At 58.9% G+C, this 27,066-nt stretch overlaps 1 protein-coding gene across 1 annotated transcript in view; it reads right to left on the bottom strand.

The window, feature by feature from the left end:
• Positions 1-27,066, bottom strand: part of AGBL1 (AGBL carboxypeptidase 1) — a 241,787-nt gene that overhangs the window by 64,275 nt on the left and 150,446 nt on the right. The window contains exons 22-23 of the mRNA XM_056113915.1: positions 21,181-21,312; positions 19,216-19,392 (exon numbers count right to left, since the gene is read on the bottom strand). Coding sequence (XP_055969890.1) covers positions 19,216-19,392; positions 21,181-21,312 — 309 coding nt within the window. The remainder of the gene's footprint in view (positions 1-19,215; positions 19,393-21,180; positions 21,313-27,066) is intronic.

Raw genomic sequence — 27,066 nt, 5'->3', positions numbered from 1 at the left:
TGCCCTGGCAAGGGCCCCAGGCAGGCCCTCTGGGAAGCTCACACACGCACAGTGGGGCGGGAGGGGGCCTGGCATGCCGGGAGGAAAGGCCATGGGACAAGGGGGACAATGGAGACTGGACCAGGACGACACAGGACAGACGAACAGGGTCTGGCCAGACCCTGCAGGACAGACGATGGTTCCTGCTGCTTGCTCCCACGGAGCCCCCTGAGTGTCCTACCCAACGGTCCCACCTCCCCCTCTGGCCTGGCCCCGTGTGCCCGGCCCCTGCTCTCTGATTTCAAACCTGCCCTCAGAGCTCTGAGCGCCCCCACCCGCACCCCACCCTGTGGCTCACAGCCTGGGGATGGTCCAGCACGGCTGACCACCATGTGCTTTCAACCCAGGGAGGGAGCGCGAGAGGGGGAGGGAGGTATCTGCCATAGAGGTGGGGGTGGGGGGAGGGAAACAGGGGACACTGGTGGCAGGAAATGTGCACTGGTGAAGGGACAGTGTTAGAACATCGTATGACTGGAACTCAATCATGAACTTTAATTGTGTATCTCACAGTAATCCAAAAAAAAAAAAATAGACAACAATTGTAGCACTGTAGCACTGTCCTCCCATTGTTCATCGATTTGCTCGAGCGGGCATCAGTAACGTCTCCATTGTGAGAATTGTTGTTACTGTTTTGGGCATATCGAATTTGCCACGGGGAGCTTGCCAGGCTCTGCCATGCGGGCAGGATATTCTCAGGAGCGTGCTGGGCTCTCTGAGAGGGGTGGAGGAATCGAACCCAGGTTGGCCTCGTGCAAGGCAAACACCCTACCTGCTGTGCTATCGCTCCAGCCTTCTCTCTCTCAGATAACAATTAAAAAAAAAATCACTTCCCCCTGCAGCCTCCTCTGTACTCTCTCCAAGAGTTTAGAAATTTGCCCAAAGCCCACAGGCTGATGAGACGGAGGTGGAGAGAGGGACCCTCTAAACCCGAATGCATGTTCCGTGGCCCTGCCCACTCTGCACCAGAGGGGCCCCGGGTGGAACCCACTTCTGAGACACAGTGCACCCAGGGGTGCAGCTACTCTGCTTACAGCTGCTTCGGAGCTTCTCCCCCCCCCCCCCCCCCGAGTCCTCGCCCCTGTGGCAGGCAGCGGAGGGGGAGGGGCGCAGTGCTGGGGAGGACTTTTCTAGATGTCCTGCCTTCCATCTCTCCACTCTTGTCTCTTCCTCTCCCTCTTCTCCTCTGATCTCCGCTCTTCCTCCTCCTCCCTGTCTCCCCGTCTCCCTCTCTCATTCCCTCTCTCCATCCCCTCTCTCTCCCTCGCTTCGTCTCTCTCCCTCCCTCCTTCTCTTCCCCTCCCTCTCTCTCCCCCTCCCTCTTTCCCTCCCTCCTTCCTCTCTCTCCCCCCCTTCCCTCCCTCCCATCCCTCCCTCTTCCCCGCCTTTGGCCCTGACCTGAGGAAGTGGAGCTGAGCACAGTGGCCACCACACTCAGGATGACGGGGGCGAGTTCGGGTATTTTGGGGGGTCTGGGCACTGGCTCTCCCACGCCGCTGGATCGATTGGGCGATGAGGTGGGAAGCGGCCACCGTAAAGATGACGAAAGACAGACATGAAACTCCTCACGTCCGCCTGCGCCTGGGCCGCCGCTGCCTCCAGCCTCATCTCCATTTTTATTGGAAGCAAATTACTCCTCTTGGTCTGATTCAACGTGTGATTTGCTCTCAAGCCACCCAGGATGGGCGGGGGGCGACGGTTAACTCTGCCCAGGCCAGACCATGGAGCTGCCGGACAGACAGATGGATGCGTGGACAGAGGACAGACAGCTCCAAAAGCATCACTCCCCCCGTAGCCCTGCAATCCCCACCGGACCCCACGGACCCTCTCTGCTGTTTCCGGCAGCAAATAGATTCGTTTCCTCACAGCGCCCGAGGTGGCCTCCTCCTCTCACCCGGGTATGACACACCCAAGAGGGGCTGACCGGGCTGGCCCTGCCCTAGCTCCGCACTGCCCGCCCCGGGGGGCCTCCCACCTCCCCCCTCAAGAGGAGCCACCTTCAGGAGCCTGGGAAGCTCTGTGTGTGTGTATGTGTGTGTATGTGTGAGTATGTGTGTATGTGTGTGTATGTGAGTGTATATGTGAGTGTGTGTATTGCGTGAGTGTATGTGTGAGTATGTGTGTGAGTATGTGTGTGAGTATGTGTGTGTATGTGAGTGTATGTGTGAGTATGTGTGTGAGTGTATGTGTGAGTGTATGTATGTGAGTGTGCATATGTGTGTGAGTGTACGTGTGTGTTTGTGTTAAGTGTGTGAATGTGTGTATGTGTGTGTGAGTGTGTGTGTGAGTGTGTGTGTAAGTGTATGTGTGTTTGTGAGTGTGTTAAGTGTATGTATGTGAATGTGTGAGTGTGAGTTTGTGTGAGTGTGTAAGTGTGTGTGAGAGTGTGAGTGTAAGTGTGTGTGTGTGTGTGAGTGTGTGTGACTGTAAGTGTGTGCGTGTGAGTGTGTGTGAGTGTAAGTGTGTGTGTGTGTAATGTCCAGGCTACTTCCACAGTAGCTGCCCTGACTCGGGGCTGACTCCTGGTTTGACTGGGGCGGGCAGCAACATTGACCATCGCTCCCCACCCCCGGTAATGTCCGTGTCCAGGTCGGAGCTGGAAGAGACAGCACCTTGTTGTCCACCTTCCGCTAGCTCGGCTGCATTTGGGGCTTTGGCTGATTTAGAAGGGCCCGACCCCAACCCCGAGAGAACAAATAGAGCCAGTGGGTGGCAGCTGGGAAGGACTCAGAGCCGGCTGGACCCTCCCCCTGTGCAAGGATGCTGAGTGAGGAGGGCATCCAGGCCCAGGCCCTGGCGGGTGCTGGGGCAGCCTGACTTGGGTCACTGTCACTGGGCTGCCCAGGGCAGGTCCTTCTCCGCACCCCGGTGCTCAGGGAATGGTGTGACAGACGCCAAGGGCCCAGCTTCTGGCCCTGCCCAGCTGGAGGGAGTGTCGGCCAGTTCCACAGAGTGCTGGGCTTTCACTGCTGAGCCGCCACTCTGGGGGGGTGGGGGAGGGGGGGAGGGAGACATCCCTGGTGCTAGCATCCTGCCCAGGGAGCAGGGTGTGGGGCAGGGTGGGAACACTCAGACTTCCTGCGCTCTGCACACCATCACCGAGAGCCTTCCTGCCCCCTGAGGGTGATTCCCGCAGAGCCAGTCGCAGGGCAGCACCCAGGAACCTGCTCGGGGGATCAGCAACTTGTCTGAGGCAGGTGAGGGTTGGGCGGGACTCCCTGGAGCTCTGGGCCTCGTCTGTGCAGATGCCATGGGTGGACCCTGCCCCAAGGCCCGACAGAGGTGGGGCCAGAAGAGAGACGAGAGACATCCCCAGGGTGTGTGAGCACACAGAGGGGCGCACACTGGGGCTCCAGCACCCCTTAGAGGAAGCGTGGCCTGCAGACGGGGGGGGCAGTGGAGGGAGCCTGCTCTGGGGCAGAGGATCTGTCGCCTAGTTCAGGCAAAATGAGGAGGGGGAGGGCTGCAGGAATAGTCTGAAGACCTGAAAGCCACATGCCAGGCTCTAGACCCCCTGGACACGGGCAGGGGTTTCTCCATCCCTGGGGAGTGGGGCCCAGACACCCGAGATGGGCAGTTGGGCAGCTACCTTTGGGGGCACCTGCTCCTTTATTCCGGCCCATGGGGTTCACAGACACCCCAGAGGTGCCAAGCCAGTGAGCCCCACGCAGACAGGCACAATCTAACAGGGCATGGGCAGCTGCCCGCCTCCTGGGGGGGATATTCAAAGCGCCGGGAAAGAAACTCAGCCCAAGAGTCGACTTTAGGGCGCAAACCTGAAAGGGCTGTTTTCATCCCGGAAACACCCCCAGGCTGGCCGGGCTCTCGGGAGCAGCCGGACTCGGGGCCTCTGACGCAGCGACCCTGAACGTGCCGTGCCGGCCGCCTGTTCTCTGGGCAGGGATCGAGGAAGAGGAAGTGAGGAGAGATGGGGAGCGGCTGGGGACCCATCCGCAGCCCTAAATAAGTGTGTCTGATGAGGTGATAATCGGGGCCAGGGGGAGGAGAGCGGAGAGGTCAGCGGGAGGCGAGGCCAGGCCCCTTCTGTCTGTCCACAGGGAAGCTGCTTTGTAAACAGAGCCTGACCGAGGGCGAGGAGGTGAGCACAGCCCACAGCTCCAGCATCCCCTCTGGCACCCGCAGCCTGCCCCCGGCCTCATCTCTCTCAGAAGCTACCGTCAGGCCTACAGAGTCCAGCCGCGGCCACCTTCCTGTCTCCATGGTCACTAGAGATGGAGGTGGCTAGCCTGGGAGAACAGTTAACAAGGTCCGAACCACGAAACCTGGATGACCCCCCTGGGGACAGTCTGGCTTCCAGAAGCAGGAACGGGCCATCCATGGGCCACCATGAGACGCCCCAGGAGAAGCCACGAGGCTGCGTCTGCCTGTCCATCCTCAGGGGCCAGTGGCACTGTCTGGCAGGGCGCCTTTTTTGGCCCAGCCAAATGCCACCAGTGCTCCCAGAATGCAGAGGGTCCTCAGAAGTGGTGTGGGGTGATGGAGTGGGGGACACGGACCCCCATGCCAGGCCTGGCTTGGCTCAGAGCAGGGGCAGAAAGCACCTTAGGTCCTGACCCCGTGCCAGGCTATCTTCACTGGGGCACCTGGGGGGGGTGGGGGGAGGCGGGTTGAGTTTCCCTCCCCGCCCCAAGCAGAACACCAGCAGCCCAAAACCTCCGGAACCCAACTGCCAGCATGCTCAAGGCCACACTCTCCACACTCTCAAATGAGCCTCACCCAAGAGGGGATGAGCCTCCCCCAAGGCGGGATGAACCTCACCCAAGAGCGGACTGACTGGAAAACCCAGGTAGGCAGGAATCCATGACTGAGATCTCCAACTCCTCTTGGATCAGGACTGGGCCTCCTCCCCCAGATCCCCGGCTTTCCAGTAGCTTGGGAGTCACACCCACAAACTGCCCCCCAGTGCCATGTAATCTCATCAACAGCCAAGACTCAGAGACTATAAACTAAAGCTCCCAGAAAAGAACGACACAGAATTCCCTGGACATTATATTCTATCCATAATAAGCAATACAAAACAAATCGTCTAGCATTGCCTTTTCGGCAGGTTTGGGGGACTGGTGTCAAAATATTGAATGTCACTAAAATAGAGAGAGTATGGGGAAAATTGTCTGCCACACAGGCAGAGGAATGGGGTGCGGAGGGGGGGGAGCGGAATACTGGGAATTTTGGTGGTGGAAAATGTGCACTGGTGAAGGGATGGGTGATGATTGTACGAATGAAGGCTTTGTAACTGTGTCTCACAGTGAATCAATAAAGGGGGAAAACAATAATAAAATAAATTAACATTCTGAATTAAAAAAAGTAATGTGGAGTTTATGCCCAATTCAATCAGCTTAATCAATGACTGAATAAATAGCAGTACTCCTATATTTAAAAAAAAAAAAGCACCTTAGTCGAGGCTGGCAGATGTTCCTTCCCAGGGGTCTTGCCTCTCCGGGCCTGTCCCCGCAGTCCCCACTCTCCACTGGCTCCAGGGTCTGTGCACCAGAGGCCCTTCCAGCTCTGTATGCCCCCTGCACCACCCAGCCCACCAAACCTGACTCCCCCTCGATGGGGAAGGCTGGGGAAGGTGGGCAGGGGACTAGCCAAGAATCCACCGCTGTGGCGTTTCTCCCCAAGAACAGGACAGCATCAGCGAATGTGGCCTCACAGGCCACGTGTCTGTCTCGTGATGCCTCTGGAAGTACCCCACAGGAAGTTCAGTTGCCCCTACACATCAGTGGAACTGACGCGTGGCCACACGGGGTCATGTCTCCTGAAAACAAGGTGTTGGAAAGTCACTGCCGGCAGGGGTGTGACTGGCTAGACGGCTGCGTGGAGAGGTGTGCAGGGGCGAGGGCTCCCCTGGACACTGCCCCTGCATTCCCTTGACTTCCCTCTGTAGGGACCATGTTTCAAGAAACATCTTTGGGGGGCTGGGGTGATAGTGCAGAGGGGAGGGCGCTTGCTTTGCACACCACGAACCCATGTTGGATCTCCAACCCCCAGTAAGGTCCCCCAACCCCCACCAGGAGTGATCCTGGAGCACAGAGCTGAGAGCAATCCCTGGGCATCTCTGGAGGTGGCCCCCAGCAAAAACAAAGGTGCTCTGAAGCCACCTTCGCAGAGACGGAGGTGCCGCAGCCCTCGGGGTGCTCCCCCAAGCCCCTTCTCATCCACACTTCCGAGCCATGAATGCTTTTCTGCCATCAGGAGAGCCCTTTCCTGTCCCCCAGACCCCCAGCAGCCCACATGGTCCCTGAGTCCTGCCAGGAGACCACCCAAAAACAACCCAAAGAGTTGCCCCTTGTTGGTCAGAGCCAACGGGCAGTGCCTTGGAGCAAGATTTTGTTTTTCTGCAGCTCAGCAGACACCCGGGCTGTGAGCAGCCCCGAAAGGGACCTTCGTCTTCAGTCGGGCTACTTGTTGTTCTCTCCCGAGAAGCGGGGCGACTGGGGCTAACCCCAAACTTGTGATGCCTCCAGCCTCACCTCTGAGCAGTGCACCTGGCCACCACGGGCTCAGGAGTCTTGCAAAACGCTGGTCCCCTCTGGCCCAGGGCCTGTGAAATACGAGCTTACAAAGGGAGGAACGCACACACACAGCAGACACGGGCACCAGCTTTGGGGCTCCAGGGGGCACCGTGGGCAGAGGGTCCCACAGCCAGTTGGTCCCACTCAGCAGCAGGCAGAGCTCCTGGCAAGTCGTTTCTTGGGTGACGGAGACACCAAAACTGAAGCAGGCTCAGAGTCCGGCAAGCTCATCTCTGAGAGCAAGAGACAGAGGCACGTCCCTCCCCAGAGAAGAGACTCAGATGGCAGCGGGGGCTGAGGGCCCCTCCTCGCCCTAGGGACCAGCCATGGTCAACAGGGAGGCAGAAACACATACCACTTGCCTCCCAGGTGACCGTTTGACAGAGGCGACAGAGTTCATGTGCCTGGACCCCGGACAGAGGGGTTGGTGCAGCCAACCGTTCGCTGGTTCCTCACAAAGCTAGACCCACGCTCTCTAGGTCACCCCCCACAGCCGAGTTATTGGTCTACACCTGCAGCAGTGAGACCACACACCCACCCAACCTGCGCCTCCTTCTCTCTAGCACCCTTGGTCAGGACTGCCGAGGGTTGAAGGCAGCCAAGACACCCTTTGGTGAGTGGACAGCTGAGGCCGCCGTGGCCAGCCAGGAACTGAGATGGGAAGAAGGACATAGCGGGGACCTCAATGCTTATGTCCATGCGAGCGGAGCCAACCTGGAGTGGCCGCCTGATCCTAACTCTTGGTGAGACTGGAAACAGGCCCCTGGCCGGGGTGGGAGGGAGGCGTGAGGGGCCCAGTGCTGATGAGTCTGTGGGTCCGACGGGTGATGCTGGGTATGTTCGTGCAACCACGTCAGATGCGCTACACCGGGAACGGCCTGGAGACTCGAGTGTTAGAACTTGAGGAAGGGGTGCCAGGATCCCCCCTGACCCCAGAGTATGGGGAGGAGAAGGGCAGAGAAGGAAACTAATTGAAGGGGGCTAAAAGTGGGCGGAAGGGGTCGGGGCAGAGCCAAGGGCATCAAGTGCATGGCGTTAGAGTAACTGTGTTCACAAACCTCAGGTCAGTGACAGGGAGAAGGAATTCAGGCTCAGTAACCGAGCTTAGCAATGTGCCCGTCCGGGGAGCAGATGGGGGTGGGAGGGGACCTGGGACGCTGGTGGTGGGATGGGTCGATATGAGCACGAGGTCTATAAGAGCACCTGAATGCAATTGCCCATAACTGAGGGGTAAAACGGTGTCATAATAAAAAGAATTTTGGTTTTTGGTTTCGTTTTGGGGCTATACTCCGTGATGCTCAGGGATCACTCCTGGCAGTACTCGGGGGACCATATGGGGTGCCGGATATTGAACCCGGGTCTGCCACGGGCAAGGCAAACGCCCTCCCCGCAATACTGTCGCCCTCCCGCGCCCCCATTTGTTTAAGTGAATGTGTGACTATCAGCCTCTACCTGGCTATAAACCAACCACCCCGTGCCAGAGGAAAGGCGGGGTGAGGGCAGAGCTTGGGATTCCTCCGCTTCTGCAAACATTTCTCGAGAGCCAACATCAAACCAGAAATAAGAAAACGTACTAAGGCTGGCGACAGCTGGTTTCGAGGAGTTTCGAGAGGCGCTGGAGAGCGAGTCTCATCGCTGAGCACCTGTTCCTCAACAAGGCTCGAGGGCCGGAACCGAGAGTCGCTATTTAACTGTGAGTCACTGCAGCAGCCCTGCCCCTCCGTGCCCTCGGCCCGGGCTGGACCGGACGGGAGCAGGACCTGGCAGGAGCCGTTACTGAACCTGTAGAGGGGCGGAGTCAGCTTGCGGCATGGTTTCGAGTGAGCCCCTAGAAGAAATGTTGGAATTCTCCAGATCGGTCACCGAGCTGGCAGAGTCTGGGGAATCTTGTACCTCAGTTGTCCTCAGGACATATTTACACGAACCCCCCCCCCCCCCCACACACACACACACACACCATCACCACCAAGTCTACTTCAGTGAACTTTTGGGCTTAAAGCCTGCAAACGTAAAAACCATTCACTTGCCTTATTTTATTTTATTTTTTTGCTTTGTGGGGCCACACCTGGTGATGCTCAGGGGTTCCTCGTGGCTCTACACTCAGGAATTGTGTGGGACCATATGGGATGCCGGGGATTGAACCATGGTCAGCTGCGTGCAAGGCAAGCGCCCTCCCCGCTGGGCTAACACTCCAGCACCTCACTAATACTAAAGAGATGTCAGGCCATTAAATCCTCTCCGTTCCACGGCTCCTCTGCATTTCACAGTACTCACCGCCCAGTGGGGCACGGAAACAGGCAGGAAAGAAGCAGAGAAACCTGCTAAGCGCATGAGCGAAAACAAGACCACAGAAGACCCCGCCAGCACCACCAAGCCTCCGACAGGGACTTTGTGACCCCACTGTGCCATATAACACTTTTCACAGGTACTCTTTCACCGAACTTTTTTTTTTGATCATCCTATTAGCCATTTTGTTGTAACAAGCAATATAGAGTCAATTATTTTGTGCCTGCCACGGAGATGGGCTTGGCAGGGAGGGTGGGAAACTAAGGACCTTAGTGGAGGGAAGGTCCCAAGGGTGGTGTGGAACACTGAATGCCAGCAGCAACTGTATTTATAGACAACTTTAAAGCCATGGTGTTGAAATAAAGTTTCAAACATAAAAAAAAAAAATACCCTGGCAATGCTACAGATTCAGAGAGAACTAGCAAACACTATGTCCTTGCTTCCCAGGCTGGGACCCACGTTCCTTGAGATGCCGAGAAGGGTTTGGGCTCACCCAGAGGCCCACGAGTGGCCGCCCCGGCTGCAAATCATTCAACCAAAGGGCCCCACGCACAGAAGCAGCAGACGCCGTGAGCCTGCCTAGGACGGAGGGATGATTTCCTTTATCTGTGACACAAGATAAAGCCGCAAAGAATGAGGCTTCTAGTGAATCCGACAGCACCCCTGCCGGCCTCTCACAACCGCCTCGGGCCCCAGACGCTCTCTGGCTGGCACAGCAGAATCACTCAGGCACCGACATCATGGAAAACGCTCCACAGGCTAGGAGCAACGGCCGCAGCGAGAAGAGGGAAGCAGTTGAGCTCCGTTCCTTTGCTACCCTGCCACTTCCCTCTTCAGTCGTCACAGTCGCTCTAGAAATCCAACGTGGGGTCACTTGTCCACGCCAGCTGGGCGTCCTGGTGGCCCCGGGGGTTGATACCCGCGTCTCACTCTTGGGCGTCCTGGGGGCCCTGGGGAGTCATGATACCAGCGTCTCACTCTCGGACACACCTGTGCACCTAGCCTTCCTGCCAACGGGGACATGAAACCGTTTTCCTCTCCTTCCTGGGCCCTAGTGACCGCTAGCCCAGGTGGCCACGGAGGGGACTGGGGACAGCTCAGAGGCGGGGGCACATGCCTTGTATTATAGGACCCCCAGCCTGCATACAGCCCCCTCAGCACCCCCTCAGCACTCGGAAGCACCCGTTGATGAATGGAGACTGTCCCAGGGAGAGAAGGAGCCGAGAGGAGACTGGGCCCAGTGTGCGGCCGGGGGACGAGACGGCAGTGACACCAGGCCAGATTGGGGGCACGGACCAGGATACGGGGGCTCCTGCCTGGGAGCTGAGCACCAGCTGACAAGTCTTTGGACGTCTCTGAAAACGGTGCGTTCTTGGATTACACGGAAACGTCCTCCTCCCGCAGCGCTGGGCCAGCATCCAAACCCCACCCGGTTGGTGAGGCTGTGACAGCTGTCGGGGTGGCGTGGAGTCCGGGGAGGTGCACAGCGCCTCCGAGCGGCGCCTGTGGGCCTTGCTTGTCCCTCAGCGCCTGTGCCTGCCCGGAGCTCAGTGCCCACCCGGCTGCCTTCTTTCCTCAGAGCTGTGTATGGGGACCTGGCGGGAGCCTGGCGGGAGAATCGCCCCCACCTCACGCTCGTTCCCCCTCTTCTTGGCAAGGCCGGTGGGGAAAAGGCCCCTCAGGGCTTGGGGGGTGGAGGTGGGGGGAGAGGAAGCCCGTGAGACAGCTGCCGCGTCCGCCGGCCCCCTGGCTCCCTTCCACGCCAGGATAAGCTTTCGCCGATTCTGGCACTTTGCACGCAGATGATTAAACTCTGGCCCCCGTGCACCCGGCTTCCTTCTCTGCCATATGGAAGGGGTGTAGGGGGAGAGGGGAAGGGCTGAGCCCCCTCGAGGTGCCGAATCCACCCCTTCCTCCTGGGCTAGCCCAGCCCTCAGCTGCAGCGGGGTCCAGTGCCTGCTTCTCCTGAGCCCAGTCTGTGCCTCTGCCCCCTTGCCTCAGTGGCAGAGCCTGGTCTCTGCCAGGGCAGAAGGCGGGGGCAAGTGAGCACTGGGGACCCGGCGCTTCCGTACCAGTCATCCTGGGAGCTTGCGGAAGTGACCAGGTAGGCTTCTGGGGATGCTCAGGGGACTCACGGGAATGAGGAGAATCTGGGGAGCAGCATGAGGACCCTCCTCTGCCTGGCCGGAGGCACTGGCCTCGGGTCCTTCTACTGCTGCCTCGAGGCCCCAGGCCAGCCGCCTCACAGACGTGCAGATGAATGGGTGGTGGGGGAGGGGGAGAGAAGGGGGAAGGTCAGGGAGCAGGAGAAGCACCTCCTTTTCCACAGTCTCTGGGGTCCCACTTCCTGCCTCTGCTGGACCACTTCTGACTGAGGGCATGTCCCCCAGGAAACCATCTCACACTGACGGACAATGATGCTGGGACACGGAAGCCACGCTGCTGTGGTACGATGAACACAAGAGCTTGGAGCACTGCTGGGTGCTTCCTGAAGAGCTCAAACTGGGCCCTCATAGGTCTGCAGTTCTAGAATACCCCATGGCGGGGAAAGTTGGGGGTCAAAGCCTTCCCCAGATACAGCGAGCACTGACCACTGAGCCATCTTCATGGCCCTCGTTTCTCAGGTCTAGCAGGACCAGTGGCCATACCCCTGCCTCACCCTTGAAAGATGCCACCAAGACAACCAGCTTGATTCTACTGCATTCTGCAGCAAAGCCCCTCAGCTGTCTGCCAGGCACCCCTGCATCCCAAAACGGGACCCAGGGCTGGTATCCACCCCCTGGTAGCCATGCCCTTGTGGAAGGGATTCTAGGTGAGATCCAACAACAGGGCACGTCAAGCGTGCCACTATTTGGGGGATGACCTGACGGCCATTTCAAACAGCCGATCTATAACCCAGCAGGTATTTTGCATGTTTTGGTTTCAGCTTGGGCTATTCTGCCACAGAGAGTCGGGCCGGCTGTACCGCCGGCATTTCCTGGATCCTCGGGATGAGACACAACGCCAGGCTGGGAGCGTCTACGCGCTTGGCCCCCGCTGCCTGGGCCCTGCAGTCCATCTCTGCTCTGGAGCTGGTGTTGCTCAGAACAGGGGCCTGCTGGGAGGAAGCGTCTGGGCGCTAGGGCAGGAAGGAATTACTGGTGGGGACCAAGATGCCAAGGGCATCTGGGCTCAGCGCCTCCCTGCCCGCCCCTGCCAAGGTCCACTTGAGTGAGTGGATTCCCATCAGAGTGGTGGACCATCCTCGTCAGGAGGGAGCAAACACAGCAGCTCATCCTGGGGCCAGAGCCTGCCGGCCCCGGGCAGGTGAACCCACGGAGGGGGGCGGGAACATTGGCCTCAGGAAGAGCAGGCGGCTGTCAGCGTGACGACCACCTCCGTTTCCTGCCCCCTAAATAAGTCATTCTCTTCTTCTGAGAGCAGCCGGCCGTTAATCAATATCCTTCTGAGTCCCAGACAGAAAGTTAATCTATCTCAACCTCCCGTTCAAAGCTGCTCCCACGCCCCCCTCCGCCCACCTCTCCCACCCGGCAGGCTCCCCTGAAGAAGGGCAGGACAGGGAACCGCCAGCACCCGAGGGCCTGGCTCCACGCTCCTATTTCTGCTTGAACCCAAACTCACCCTCCGATTGACTCCCAATGACCAGCCAGCACTGGCTGCCCACGACCAACTAGAGCTGTGCTGAATTTTTCACTCATTCGGTGGTGTCTGGGTCACACCCAGCAGTACAATGGGGACGGGGTGGGGGGGTGTCACTCCAGCCGGTGCCAGGGACCCTGTGATGCCACGAATCAAACTCAAGTCTGCCACATGCAAATCACAGGCTCTAATCCTCTGCCTTTGAACCCTCTCAGAGTTTGTCTATTTGTCTGGAGTGAGGGCAGTACTCAGGGGCTATTCCTGGCTCTGTGCTCAGGAGTGACTCCTGGTTGGTGCTCAGGGGACCGTATGTGGTGCTGGCCACATGCGACAAGCACTTGAGCCCCTGGACTAGCTCTCTGGCCCCTGCTCCTGCAAATTTTACATCTTACCATATGTCTAAAGTCAACCAAGGGAATATTCTAAATCTGCCTGTCACACACGCAGGGCAGAACTGGTTCCATAATGGGCCAGCAGCATCCACACTCCAACCTGCCCCTCATGTGGGGCTTGTCCTGACGTCGGCGCTGAGGGTCCAGGCAGCCTTTGGGAATCCTGGACCAGTCCTGGTGCTGACTGAGTGCCCAGTCCACCGCGAGGGACATTGTGAAAACCGCCCTTTTCTCCAGAGACTCTTTGTAACTGACCGTCACACTTCTCCACCATTCCCCCCAAAGAGCCCCTAAATCGAGTCTATTACTGAATGGAACACATTTTTCTCTGGGTAATTACGCAGAATTGGAGAAAGGAGAAATATCGGCTTTCTTGCTCTTAAGAATTATGATAATTCTAATGTAATCTGGGCTGGAGCGATAGCACAGCGGGTAGGGCGTTCGCCTTACAAGGGGCCAACATGGCCGACCCGAGTTCGATTCCTCTGCCCCTCTCGGAGAGCCCGGCAAGCTACCGAGAGTATTCGATATGCCAGACACAGTAACAACAAAGTCTCCAATGGAGACGTTACTGGGCCCGCTCGAGCAAATCGACGATCAACGGGAGGGCCTAATGTAATCTAATATCAGATTCACATCTTTAACAGTCGGGGCTCCCATCTTAATCATCTACATTACCAGTAAGTAGAACCCTTAAATATTTTTTAGAAACCTTCGTGTTCTTGAGTGATTTTTCCTTTGTCTTAACCAAACACCGCATTTTACAACACGCTGTCTCCATTTTCTTCTCGATGATTTTGTCCAGGTTTATGTCTTGCTGTGATCTTTGCAGGCACAAGTCTTCCCATCACACACACTCACTGTCCTGCCCAAGTTTGAGGACAATGGAAAACGTCCTCCCCAAAGAGAAGGTGGTACCACCGAGGCACAAGGTTCTGGAGTGTCCTGGTTCTAAGGAAGACAAGGCTGTCAGACGTGGGGTACAGATGGGTGTCCTTTAGCTCTGTTTGCCCAATAGCAGGTTGAGGTGGACACTTATCCGAAGAAGCTGACAGTTGGGGTGATGGTGAGGGTTAGCATGGAGCAGGCTTGCGACATTGTTCTGAGCGTCTGAGAGACACGTCTTCCCCAGTGCACCAAGAGGGCTGCAGTGATGGCCCTGCTTTCCTGGGGTCACATGTTGCCAGGAATAAATGATTGGAGTGTGGCTTTGGAGTGTGGCTAAGGCACCACGAGCACAGCAATGCCCCCTGAGCACTGGTCACCATGACCACCACTGCGCTCAGGCAGACTCCCTCTCTATTGCGCCATCCTTGACTGATGGAATCGGGTGCCGTTCACAGGCGTTGATACTCTTTGGGAACTTTGTAGTGGTGCTGCCGGAGCTGACTGTATCATCTGAAACTGGAAGGGCTGTTCTTAGGAGTTTGCATGGGACAAGTCCCCAGTCTCGGACACCTGTTGGGACACCCCCCCCCCCCCGCCGCCCCCAGCTCACATCAGCTCCTGGATGCTAGCAAAAGGCTTGGCTTTCGAAGCCAGGGATCCTGAGGGTCCCCCAGCTCCAGCTGACTGTGCAGACCTACAGAGAGGGGTCTCCTCTGTCGCCAGCCTGTCTGGACCCGCATTTCTGCCGCGCGCCCTGCTTCCTGCACTCAGCAGCCTGCCGGGACACACTTTGAGCGGCTGTGAGGGGATGAGAACGGGAAGGGGGAGGGGCACCGATCAGAGGTGGGAGCCCCCCTGGCAGTCCCCCTTGCCACCAGACTGTGCTCCCGCCTGCGGGTTTTTTGGCTCAGCAGCTAACCAGGTTTGTGAGAGTGCGCTATGAGATTTTATTGGCATGATGGGTGGCTTCCCGGAGTTCTCCGCTGTGTGTGTGACCAGCAATCCATCCCGTAAAACGATCACGATGGCCCTCCTCCACATGCCCCCTCGAAGAAGCTTCCTGCACCTTCCGAGATGCAGCCAAGGGGTCTGGGACTCAGGACACTTCCCTGAGGAGGCCAGGGGTGGACACTGCCCAGCCCAGTTCCCGGGAGGGCGGGGCAGGGTTGGAAATGAGGCTTAAAGGGCATGAGAGCAGCCAGGATGGAAGCCAGGAGGTTGGGGACCCATAACCACATTCCCCACCTGCCCACCAATACCCCCTCCTGTCACCAAAAATAACTCACAGCCGGTTCCCTCTCACTGACCTGCACCAGTCGGGCTGGAAGCCCTCCCCATGCCCCCAATACCACATGCAAACTTGCCTGGGGAGACAGGGGCCATTGCCTACACTTCGGCTCCCTAATGGAGGGTCTGAGAAGCTTGGCTTTGGGGAGAATGCAGTGCTGGGGATGGAACTGGGGTGGCCGCGGTCAGGGGTTAGCTGCGCCCCACCCCACCCCCCGCCACAGAAGCCCATCTGTGGAGTGGTGGGTGCAGACACCCCAGAGAGGAGGTGCCTCCCACGTCCGGTCTGTCCTGAGCTGCCTCAGTGAGAGAGTAGGTGCCCGGCCTGTAGAGGCTGCCCAACACAGACACGGACACGAGGCCCGAGCTCGAACTGGACCGTGTCCCGCAGAGCTTGGCTGCCCCTCCCTCCACGCCCCCATCAGGGCTCTGGGAAGTGGCTGCGGGGTTGGAGCCCTGAGCCCACGCGTCTGAGGGGAGGCGTGACCCCAAGATTGTGGCCGAGGGCCCAGGCCAGATGCCCGCCCGGCCACCTCTCCCGGAGGGCCGTGCCGCTGAAGCCCAGCCTGGATTGATTTTTCCTGCGGTTTTTGTCTGCTCCTGGGGGTGTCTGGATTACTGCATTAACACCGCCCCCAGGGGGGATAAGACAGACAGAGCTAAACCTGCTTTTCTTCCTCTTGGCCCTTTGAAGCCGACTGAGTTTGAAGGGCTGCACGGCCATCTGAGCTCCGCCGGCTGATCCCCGGCCCCGGAGACGCTCCTGGTGCAGAGACGTGGCATTATTTTCCACGGCGGGCGTTTAAAATTCACCACTCCAAGGGTTTCTGTAATCCCGGGAAAGGGCCCTGCCGGCAACCTTATTAGCATCTCTGCCTCTTGATTTGTATTTAATTCCTTCACTATCTTATCACAGTGCTGAGCCGACAGACGTTGCGGGACTGCGCGTGGCTCTGGGGGGGCTGTGTCATTGCCCCGTGAAGCCTGAGGCGAGGGCAGGCGGCTCGCGTGCTCTGAGATCACCCTCAAAGGCGGCTGCGGAGTCGGCTCATGGGAAGAAAGGAGCAACGAGCCGGAGGGTCAGCTCACACCCAAGAGAGGAGAAGCCTCCAACTGCAGCCGGCAGGGAAAGGGAGAACAGTCCAGCCTTCCTACCAGCATCCCTGAAACGAGCGAGACACCAGATAGCAAAGCAGGCTTCGCGATCCCCCTGCTCTCCCCAGAACCCTACCAGGACGGGGTTGTCAGAGAATGCAGATGTTGGGAGAAACAAAAAAGAAGAAGGACCCAGCCATGCCATCTACACCCAGTACTGGCACGGCTGACCAGCTGCCAGCAGGAGGCTGTGGGTAGCTCTGGACATGCAAACCACACTCCAGAGAATTTAGTTCCTTCACTCTTGGGGGGTGGGAACAGCGGGGCACAGAGGTTCTAAGAAAACTTGACCTGGTTCTTCCAGGTGATGGAACCAACCAACTGATCACCCCAAACAGCTGTGAGTTGACCAGAAGTGGAGCCAGCTGGGGGTCAAGGAAGGAAGGATGGGGGCAGAACCGTGGTGTGGAAAGTGGGGGTCACCGAGGGGCTGGGGAGGTGTGAGTCTCCCCTCAGACCATCTGCGTCCTTCCTCTAAGCCCTGGGCTGTCCCCCAGCCCTTCGCCAGTGGCAATTCCAGGAGAGAGGCTGGCAGGGGATGGGGGTTGGAGGGTCAGTTATTCACAAGAGCCTCAAACCACAGACGGGGGGCCACATACCACGTGCATCTGTCCGTGCAAATGCCCAAAAGGTGGGGCCCACATCACCAGCCCACAGCTGTCCACAGAGATCAGACGTCCCTAAACAGAAAGCCCCCTGCCGGCTGCTTCACTCCCTACCAGCTGTTCCTCAGAGCAGACCCGCAGCTCTTTGGACTGGTCCCCTAAGAGGTCCATGTCTCAGTTGGTGGCATGTCCCCATTAAGTAACTATCAGGGACACTGGTGGGCAGATGCAGCCACAGGGGAAAAAAAAGGGCAGAGAACTGGAAAAGTAGAAAAAAGATGATCTGACTGACTCTCTGGAAGACAACGGAAACTAGCACGTTACTAACGGGCCTGTGAAGACAGTAACTGCCGTCCTTCCGTGCAGCTCCAAGACGCATGTCACCCTCAGAAATGGTCTCTCACTCCGAGCCTAACAAGTTGGGCGTGTAGTGTGCTGGGAACAGCTGATGGGGCGGGCTTGAGGGAGACCACGGCAAAACGGTTTCTGTTGTCAGGACGGAGGGAAGGAAGGAAAATGCCTGGCCCGGCACGGAGGACTCACTGCCCTTGGGAGAGCTGCTTGGCCCACGGGAAAGGGAGAGGTGCCCAATGGGGAGGGCACATCCCGGCTTCCCAGCCCTGAGCGTCTCCTCCCGTGTGAAATGATCCCCGTCTCGGGCCACGGAGGTTCTCACTCACTTGCTGCCTCCGAAGGGCAGGAGACGGCCGGGCTGAGAGTGTTTCATATAGAGCCTGGCCTTGGGACAGGAAGTCGGTTGTCTGCCTGGGTGGGGGCCGGGGGTCCACCCTGGGTGGAGGCCAGTGGGGGTGTCCCCTGGCCCCTCCTCCTCCTTATCACTGGGTGATCACATATAAGGCACCACAGGAGACCTCAAGGGTCAGAGCTGAGATCTGGAGCTCTGAGCCCTTTCCTGGGCACCCTCCATGCCCCCCTGCCCCCACCCCCCGGGGCACTCCATGGAAGGGGTTGTGAGCCTTGAGCCAGGGGGCTGCCTGCCATGGCTCAGAGGTGGCAGATTCATACAACCCTGACATGACTCCAAGCTATGAGCTGGATCGGTGCTTGGTGAGCCCGGGTAGAAATTTGCCCTCGGTGAATGCCAAGGTGTACAGGATGGCATCTGAAACAAGAGCAGGGGTGTTTGTCTGCCCCCACGAACCCAAGGACCACACATGTGGTCCTTCTGTCCCTCTGCATCCTGTGTGTCCGAGGATCAGACTTCCAGGTTGCCATATGCGTGCTCACCGGTGCCTTCACCAGAACTCCTGGGGAGGGGCGGCACAGGTGGGTGGGCGCTACTGATGCCCAGCCCACATCCCTTCGGATGTCTCTTCAGCAAGACTAGACGCAGAGGTTGATTCTGGCCCACAATCTGCGCATTCACTCACGGTGACTCTCGAAAGCAGGGCTGATGCGACCTGGGTCTTTACCAAAACGGGCAGCCAACACGGCAGCGCCGAACTCCTGTGGCAACGAGTGCCCACCCCCTGCTGCTCCCCACCCACCCCTGGCCAGTGACCCTAGGACTGGGCCTCCTGGCTGCCTGGGATGCGTCTCAGACCAGCACAGCTAGCTTCAATGCTGAAGAGGCCCCGGAATTGGTGGGGTTGAAGGGAAGCCACGGAGGACTCATCTCTCTGCGGGCCAAGCAAATTTAAAGCCTCGTTTCCTTGGCGCTGTCCCAGCAAGCTTTATTTACGCTCGGCAAGGGGCGGGATGAGCAGCGAGGATAGCCCTGCAGTGGCTGGAGCCGTCCACATAGTGGGGGATGAGTGATGCCCACGAACCCTTTCCCCGGCTCCAGACCCCTCACCCCCGTCAGCATACACTCATGCATGGCCTGATGGCAGCACATCAGGGAGCTGCCCGCTCCAAGGGGCACAGTCCACAGAGTGACACGGAGTACAGACAGACCCGCAGACTGTGCACAGCCACAGAACAGACAGACCTGTGGACTCTGCAGGGCCACGAAACAGCGCAAGGCTAAGAAAGCGCCATAGGCTCTGGTGCCAGCCCACACCATTTAGGAGTGTGGGGGGAGGGCAGGGGGGACACAGTGCACTGCTGTGAAAGGCCGTGGCTGCCAGGCAGGGCATGTGGTGGAGAAGGTGCCCTGGAGGGCAGGCCAGAGGAAACAGCTCTGCAGTCACATGTGAGCACACGGGCATGCGCGCGCGCACACACACACACACACACACACACACACACACACACACACACGAGATTCCTCCAGGCTGGACAGAGGAGCTGCTGTGACAACAGGCAGTGGGCCAGCTCTGCCAGACGGCAGGGCCGGCCCGGCCCACCTACCTACCGGAGATGCAGGCAGAGGCAGGGGTGAGGGCCCGCACAGAGGTGCCGGGCAGAGCCAGTGTCCGGTTGCCTTACCTGGTAGCGGCCCTGGTTGCAGCCGCAGTAGCTGGCCTCCATGGTATAGCTCCTGACCACGCCCAGCTCTCGCCACACCACCACCCGGGCCGTGGACGCCCGCGACTTCTCCACCAGGAAGCTACAGCTGCTCATCGTGAAGGCCGGCGCAAGCTTGTCGAGGATTTGGGGCAGCAGCTACGGGCGAGAAAACACACAGGCAGGATGAGCCGCCAGGGCCATTTACCCAGCCCGTCCATGGGACTGCAAGGTGGGTCTCGCAGCCAGCTGGGCCCAGCCTAAGAAACCGGACGGTGAGCTGGACACGTGCCAGAAAGGGGCCAGGCTGTGGGTCAGTGGTCAGGGCGCAGGCCTGGCACAGCACCATGTGGCCCCTGACATCGTGTGACCCCAGGCCCAGGTGGCTGAGCTCCATCTCGGGGCTCCTGAGCGTTGCTTGGGACCGCCACCCCCTATGTAAACAGACAAATAGAAGGGAATGTAGAAATGTGCCCCTCACTCCCGTGGCTGCCCACGGATCCCTCACAGCCCTGAGACATGGCAGGCGACACGGGCACCTGGAGGGAGATGCTGGCTGGCCACTTCCCAGGGGCTCAGCACTGCCCCTCTCCCATGTTGGCACAGCGACTCCTGGCGGCTGAGAAGTGGGGAGTGTCCTGGAGCCCCCAAAGCATGGGGGGAAACGCCAACACGGACGTCGGACCCTGGTCTCGGGGCACATTCTAGAACCCTGAATGAAGCCTTGCTTCATCTGCTCACTTTTGCCTGACTCCTTTTGCACAGGCCAGAGCTGTGAGTCTCAGAGGTGGGCAGGCCGTGCCCTCTGGAGCTGGAGCCTGCCTGTTGTCCACCTCTGGGAGAAGCTCATCTGGCATGATCCCGTTGTCCACCCTCGGTGCTTTGAGAATTTCTGGACTAAGCACAGAGCCAGAGTGCGTTGCATGCACCTCAGGGTCTTGTGAGCAAAAGACTCGACTTGGCTCATCCAGGAGACAGCCGGTGGTTTAACCTGTCCAGCTCTCGCTCTGGCCGTCGGGAAAGCAAGAGGATAATAACGGCCCTTGCCATGGCGGCGGTCAAGGGCTCAGGGCCGCGGTGGAAGGCACTGCCGCGGCGGCTGGCTCTGTTTGAGGGGCATTTGCTGAGGCGTGAGGACAGGCGTTTGCTCCGTGTGCAGACCCCAGAGCTGAGACAGCAGCAGGAAGGGTCCCTGCACGCCTCTCTCCTGGCCGCTTGCTGCCCTGTCTCGAGCCAGAATCTCCTTCCTGCTCCAGCCGCTCCTGAGTTCAGAATTCCCACCTGAGATTGGAATATGCTTGGCATGACCCCCCTGGGCAGAGGGTCAGTGTGGGCGTCTGGGTGTGGACAGCGCTGTGGGCGGCTGCCTGAGCCACACTGGACGTGCCATATGGACATTCAGTGATTCGATGGCATCTTTCGCTCCTTCTTAAAAGTGTCTGCCCTCTCTTGAGTGGCTTGTGAAAACTCTCCGAACATTCTGGCTCCAAGTCTTCTATAACAGACTTGCTTTATAGCCACATTTGGGTGGTGGGGGGGGGGGGTGGGGGAGCCACACTTGGCGGTGCTCAGGGCTCACTCCTGGCTCTGGTCTCAGAGATCCCTCCTGGCAGTTCTGAGGGACCCAGTGTGATGCGATAGGGGGAGGGCGTGTGGCTCTCGGAGAAGCCCTAAAGATCCGGGTCCCCAGGGAGCCCCATCTCAGATTCCTGTGCACTTTGCAGGCTGGTATCTCATGCAGCAAAGAATTCAGAGCAACAGGCTGCCAAGTGGTAAAAATCAGGAGGGCGCGACCATCTACTGCTATGACTGGTATCGTTATTGGTGCTGGAACATGGAGTAACTGTCCCTGGAAGGATCCAAGAGCCCGTTAAGGAAAAACCAACGTTATGGGGCATCGAGGCAGGCCTTGAAGGGAAGAGGGATCCTGGCACTGCCCAGACTCACCCGGTAGCTGGCGTCCTCCGCCACGGCCGAGGTGCCCACCGGGGAGCCCGCCTGCCAGAGGGTCTCCTGGGCGCTACAGCCATAAATGAACACATTCTTCTTCTGCGAGTGTCCATGGAAGTCACAGAAGACCTGCCGGGGCCAGAGAGGTGGGTCAGATCCAGCTGTATCACCAGCTCCCCACACAGACATCCTGCTGGGGGGGGGGAGGGTCCCCCGGTGTGCCGGGCACTCTGGGCCCAGTGAGAGTGGCAGGTGGGATTGTGTGGCCCATGGCAGCCTCTGCGGACCCAGGGGGCACCATGTTTAGGGAGGTGAGTGCTGGGGAGAAGGGCTCACCCATGCGGCATCGGGAGATTAAGCACCGGGGAGGCAGCATTTGACAACGACGCAGGCGGTGGCCCTGGTCACACAGCAGAGATGACTGAGCATTGGGAATGGGAAGAACAGGATGGGGTGGAAGTGAACGGGTGCAGGGGGCAGAGCAACATGGAAACTGCATAGCACGGTGCCGTACGTGCTCACACCATTGAAATGAAGGTGCCGGCTGCTTCAGTACCGGCAGGACCAGCCTGGACACGTCCAGTGCAGCCTGGGTGGGGGCAGGCACTTGGGGGGTGGGGATGGAAGACACCCAGGGGTCCTGTGCAGCTCAGGACTGAGAGTGAAACAGGGGTTGGAACTGGACGAGGGCACAGGGAGGGGTGAGTTTTATGAAAGACAGTTTCATGCTAAAATCAATAGGAAATATCCATTTAGGAGGAATTGAATATCTGAAAAGAGAAACCAATAAATCACTGTGATTTTCTCCAGGGTCCAATTTATTTATCTCTCTAAACGTCCACCCCAACTTTCCGGCTTAGCTGGGAGGTGGCGGGTGGGAGGTGGAGGGGCGGGGGGCTGGGCCCCGGGGCGAGGTCCTCCGAGCTGCATGGGCGGCCACAGGTGGTGCCGAGGGCCTGTCAACACTTAGAATGCCGGCAGCTGGACACGTCTTCTAGTGGGTGGCAGGGTGAGGAAGATTTAATATGGAGCAGGGAACTGCAACAGATGATCCCATTTGCATCTCATTGAATAGAATAACCCCATTTTCAGGGGCGGGAACAAGAGGATGTGCCGGGAAAATGCTGTTTTCCAATAGCATGGCAAAAATAAGGGCGCGCTACACAGACCTGCACTCTTGTGAATAAATTTGTTAGCTACTGGATTGTGAGCTAGCAATGTTGACAATCCGTGTACAAAAGGGATGAACGAATGAGAGACGGAAACTAGAGAATGATTACGGTTTAGAGTGCTGAAATCAAAATATATCCACCACATACGGAATGGGCGACAATGGGTCTCCTCGCCCCCACTGGTTCAGAGCATTCTGCCATGAAAGTGTCAGCTCTTTTATTGCTTTTGGTTGGTTGGTTTGGGGCCACACCTGGCGGTGTTCAGGGCTTGCTCCTGGCTCTGTGCTCAGGGATCACTCCTGGTGGGACTCAGGGGATCATATGGGGAGCCGGGGATCGAACCCAGGCCAGCTGGTGCAAGGCAGTGCCCTCCCAGCTGTGCTGTCCCTCTAGCCCCGGGATCCAGCTATATTAGAGGTGCTGTATTTCAGGGCTGTTGCTGAGGGATTTGGGGATGGAAACTCTCCCGGAAGCAGCAGAGGAATCCCAAAGGCAGGGCTGTGTGGTGAGGGCTGCCCCCCACCCCCAGCCGAGTCCCCTTGCTCACACACAGTCAGATTTACCAGGGCACCCTCCAACCTCGACGTCTTGTACTCTTGGTTTCTCTCTGTGCATGCACGGCTGCCATCGAGAAGGGAACTGAAGGGCGGCTCACTGGCAGCACATTCCCCCAGGACGCAGGGGCTCCAATCCCTCACGAGAGCCGCCGTGCCCCCCCCAACCCCCGCTCAGGTGATCTGTGTCTTCCTGGCTGAAAGAGCTAGGCTCGGCCCTGGGGCTTCTCGTGGTCCTGAGGATCCCAAGGCGGGCGGTAGAATTGCTGCTCTGTTTGACGCTCGATTGGCATCGCTAAAAATAAGTGCCCGTTAATTGTAGGAAACATGTGTTCCTGGGAATAGCAGGGGGCCGTTACAGCCAAATCACCGCGTCATTCCAGGCGAGGAAGCTTCCCCTTCCCCGCCGGAAGGTCTCAAACTGCCACTTCCTTTCGTAGGAATTTGGGGGCTGCTGGGAAGGAGGACAGCGATGGGACTCAAGCCTCCACAAGCCCCCCGCGGGCTGCCTAGAGCCCCTGGGCGCCCCAACAGTGAGACTCAGAAACTAGCATCTTTCTAGCTTGCCTCTGCCTTCGGGGACGAGGGCCACAACATCCAGTGTCACCGCCTAACAGGCGACAATGCCTCCGGGGGACAAGGCAGCTGGCACCCACACGCACTCTGCAGGGAGGTCAGCACCAGGTGGGTGCAGACGTGGGGGGCCCAGAGCCCACGTTCCGCATCCACTCTGTGCTTAGACCATCCCAAGGGGCACTCGGCGACAGAGAGGGGACGGGATGGGCGGAAGCAGGGTCCAGACGGGCGCGCTGAAGGTCTGTGTGAGGCGGGCGGGCGGGGCTCCCCGAGGAGAAAACAGGGTGAAAGGGAGAAGAGGGGCAGTTCACCCAGGGGACATGAAGCTGCGGGGGGGGGGGCAGGGACCCGATGTGGCCCGTCCCTGGAGGTGCCGTGGGGTATAAGCCAGAGCAGAGGGGCATGAGGAGATGGGGTTCCGGAAGGACGGGAGAGCCCAGCTCACTAGCAATAAAACACTGAGAAAGGATGGGGGGCGCGAGAGGCCTGCTGAGGCTGAAGGTGCGGGCGAGGATGGGGTTGGGGGCGGATCTCCGGGCGTGAGAGCGAAGGATCCGGGTCTCACGGGAAGTTCAGAATAATCCTGGGGGTGGAGCACTCCAGAGGCCCCGAGCATCACCAGGAGTGATTCCTGAGTGCAGAGCCAGGAGTCAGCCATGAGCACTGCCGGGTGTGGCCCCAATCGGAAATGAACCACCAGGAAGGTTCCCAGCCAGATTCTGTGCCTGCCCGAAGGCTGTGCAGCCCCGCAGACACCCACACACAAGCAGCCCAGCTCCATGACTGAGCACCCAAACTCTCCCTCACCTAGTGCTCCTGGACCGTGGCCGCATCTGCCAGCCCCGTAGGACCACAGCAAACCTGATGGGAAAATGGCACGGAAGCCCGCAGCCCCGCTCACCGTGACCTCCCAGACTCTGTGATCTGGCCGGTGCTTTGATCTTTCTGCCTTTGTGTTGCGACAAATGTACTTGTGCCCGCAAGGGGGCAGGCTGGGCTGGTGGGTGGGAAACTGGGGGTGTGGCTGGGGTTATGTTGGTTGGTGGGACAGTGAATGCCTGAAACTATACTACGAACAACTTGATAGACCACAGGGTTGTAACAGAAATTTCTTTGGTTTTGGTTTGGGGTCACACCCGGCGATGCTCAGGGGTGATTCCTGGCGGTGCTCGGGGGACCCTATGGGATGCTGGGGGTCAGCCAAATGCAAGGCAAGTGTGCTCCCCACTGTCTTAGGGCTCCAGCCCCTAAAAACTCTTTTTTCGACAAAGAAGAATCCTGGCTTTCCGTGGCACGGCAGCACTGAGAGGCTTCCGGGGCGAGGGCCAGCGGCCTGCAGAGGGAACCATGTTCTCACTCTTTCCCGTTCCTCTGCCCCACCAAGGCGGAGTCCCTGTGCCCGCTGTCCCCTCTCCAGCACAGCCGGCGGATTATGATTCTGAAGCAGGTTCTCTTGGCATCTCCCTAGAACCTTCTCCAGTGAATTCTCGTCTGGGCGAAACGGCAAGGCTAATTTAATTCCGGCGAACGTGAGCTCCGCCGTCTGATGCAGCAGAGAGGCAGCGAAGGGCTGCATTGCTATTCTCCTCACACGTCCCTCTCCCTTCCCGAGCCCCGTTCTGGGCCCTCTGCAAGCTAATTAGGTCCCTTGTTCGCGAGGCCGCCCCCAGCTCTCGGCCCCACGGCCCCCTCCGGCCTCCCCACCCCTGTTCCGCCAGCCCTAAGCGGGTGTCTGTCTCCGCTCCTGACTTCTGGGCTTGTTCCTGCTTCCCAGCACGGGGCTCTGCATTATTGATCTCTCTGCCCCCAGGAAGATGCACAAAGGCTGCAGCCGGGAGTGGGCAGACACGGGGGGGGGGGGGGGGGACGGAAAGCCAACACCACTTCCGGTTAGACCCTCTGAGGCTTGGGGGTCCACTCAGAGGGGGCTGGGACCCAGTCCTGGAGCCGACGGCAGGCCCCGCCCCGTCCCGTGACTGGCAGCTGTGCAGGATCCATCACGGCAACCCTGAACCTCTGACAAGTTTCCAGGCTCTCTGGACGCACCGGGGGTCAGAGGGGTGGAGGGAAAGCGGGTCCTGCCAACAAGTCCAGAGGGTCCCGTCTACATCTCCCGCCAGTGTCCTGTCCGGCCGTCACTCCTGTGTCTCTCCTGGCGCCCGTCCCTTGGGGCCGTCCTGTCTCCCTGCTGCTCATATGCAGTGACACACAGGGAGCCCCGAGATGAGGGCTAGCTGGCCACGTCTCTGCTGCTGTCCCTGCCCAGATGCTGCTCTATCCCTTTGGGGAAACCGAGGCCTCTCTTCACAGAGCCCCAGAATGTGACAAACATCCGCGTTCCCATCCGCCTCTCTGCAGGCAGCCCCCGACAGGCATGGGGGCTCAGCGCATCTGTCGACTCTGTTTAAATTTAAATGGGGGGATAGTCTTCCCACACGTACGTATTAGAAGAGTGACTCTTACTTTTTTCCTTTCTAGGGTCCGGTGCAGATTTTCCGGCCCCAGGATGGAAAAGGAGCAAACACCGAGGTTCAGAGGATGGGGAAGGGGTGGGGTGCCACTGTCTGTCTCCAGGGGCTCTGCAGCCCCCTCCTGCCTCACCCCTACAGGTCCGGCATGCATCCCGCTTCGTCTCCCCTCGGGAAAGATGGTTCTGGCTCACTGTGACCTGAGCAACCTCCGAGCTCACTCCCTGGCCACCCCAGACCGTGACCGTGAGGAAACGCTTCCCACCCTGGCTCGCACGAGCCTTGGCCACTGTGTGGTTCTCACCATCCTGCGTGGCCGGAGCTTCCTGGAGACCGACGCCACCTTCTCCCAAAGGAAACTGTGATTCCTTCAAGAGACTGTTCTCACCCACGTACACCCCTACTTGGCACAGTGGCACACGCGCGTGGGGCCAGCGCATGGACAATTGGACAGCTGCCCGGATGGGCGTGTGGGGAGATGAATGGGTTGGAAGGTGGACAGTGGGTGTGGGTGTGTATGTGTGCGTGTGACTGGCAGGTGGGTGGATGGCTGGGTGAGAGGGTGAGTGGGCAGATGGGTGGATGGTGGGTGGGTGGGTGAGTGGTGGGTGGGTGGATGGGAGATGAATAGATGGTGGGTGCATGGGTGGGAGGATGGGTGGGGAGGTGGGCAGTGAGGAGGGTGGGTGGTTAGATGGAGGGATGAGTGGGTGGGTGGGTAGATGATGGATTTGTGGGTAGATAGATAGCGGGGATGGATAGGCAGATGGATGGATGGATGAATGGGAGAGTGGATGGCTGGACGGCTGCATGGATGAGTGAAGACTGGCACATAGGTGAGTGCAGGGGTCAGTGGATACAGAAGCAACACTGTGATGCTTACAAACTGCCATGCCCCAGTGGGGCCCAGCCTGTCTTTTTTTTTTCACTATGTCCTGAGTTCGGCTCTCCCCATCACTCCTGCCTGCAGTTCCTCACAGCACCAAGCCCTCTTAGAGGGGCTTTCACTGCTCCAGGAAACTCTCACAAGACCCGCGGCTGGAGGACCCAGTGGCCGGGAGCCCCACGGCACCCAGAGGAGGCCCAACCCGAGCACTGGAGTAAGGGCACTGC

The sequence above is a fragment of the Sorex fumeus genome, unplaced genomic scaffold (genome assembly GCF_029834395.1).
Source record: "Sorex fumeus unplaced genomic scaffold, SorFum_2.1 ptg000024l, whole genome shotgun sequence".
NCBI lineage: Eukaryota > Metazoa > Chordata > Mammalia > Eulipotyphla > Soricidae > Sorex > Sorex fumeus.
This window is presented reverse-complemented; position numbering and strand designations above follow the sequence as displayed.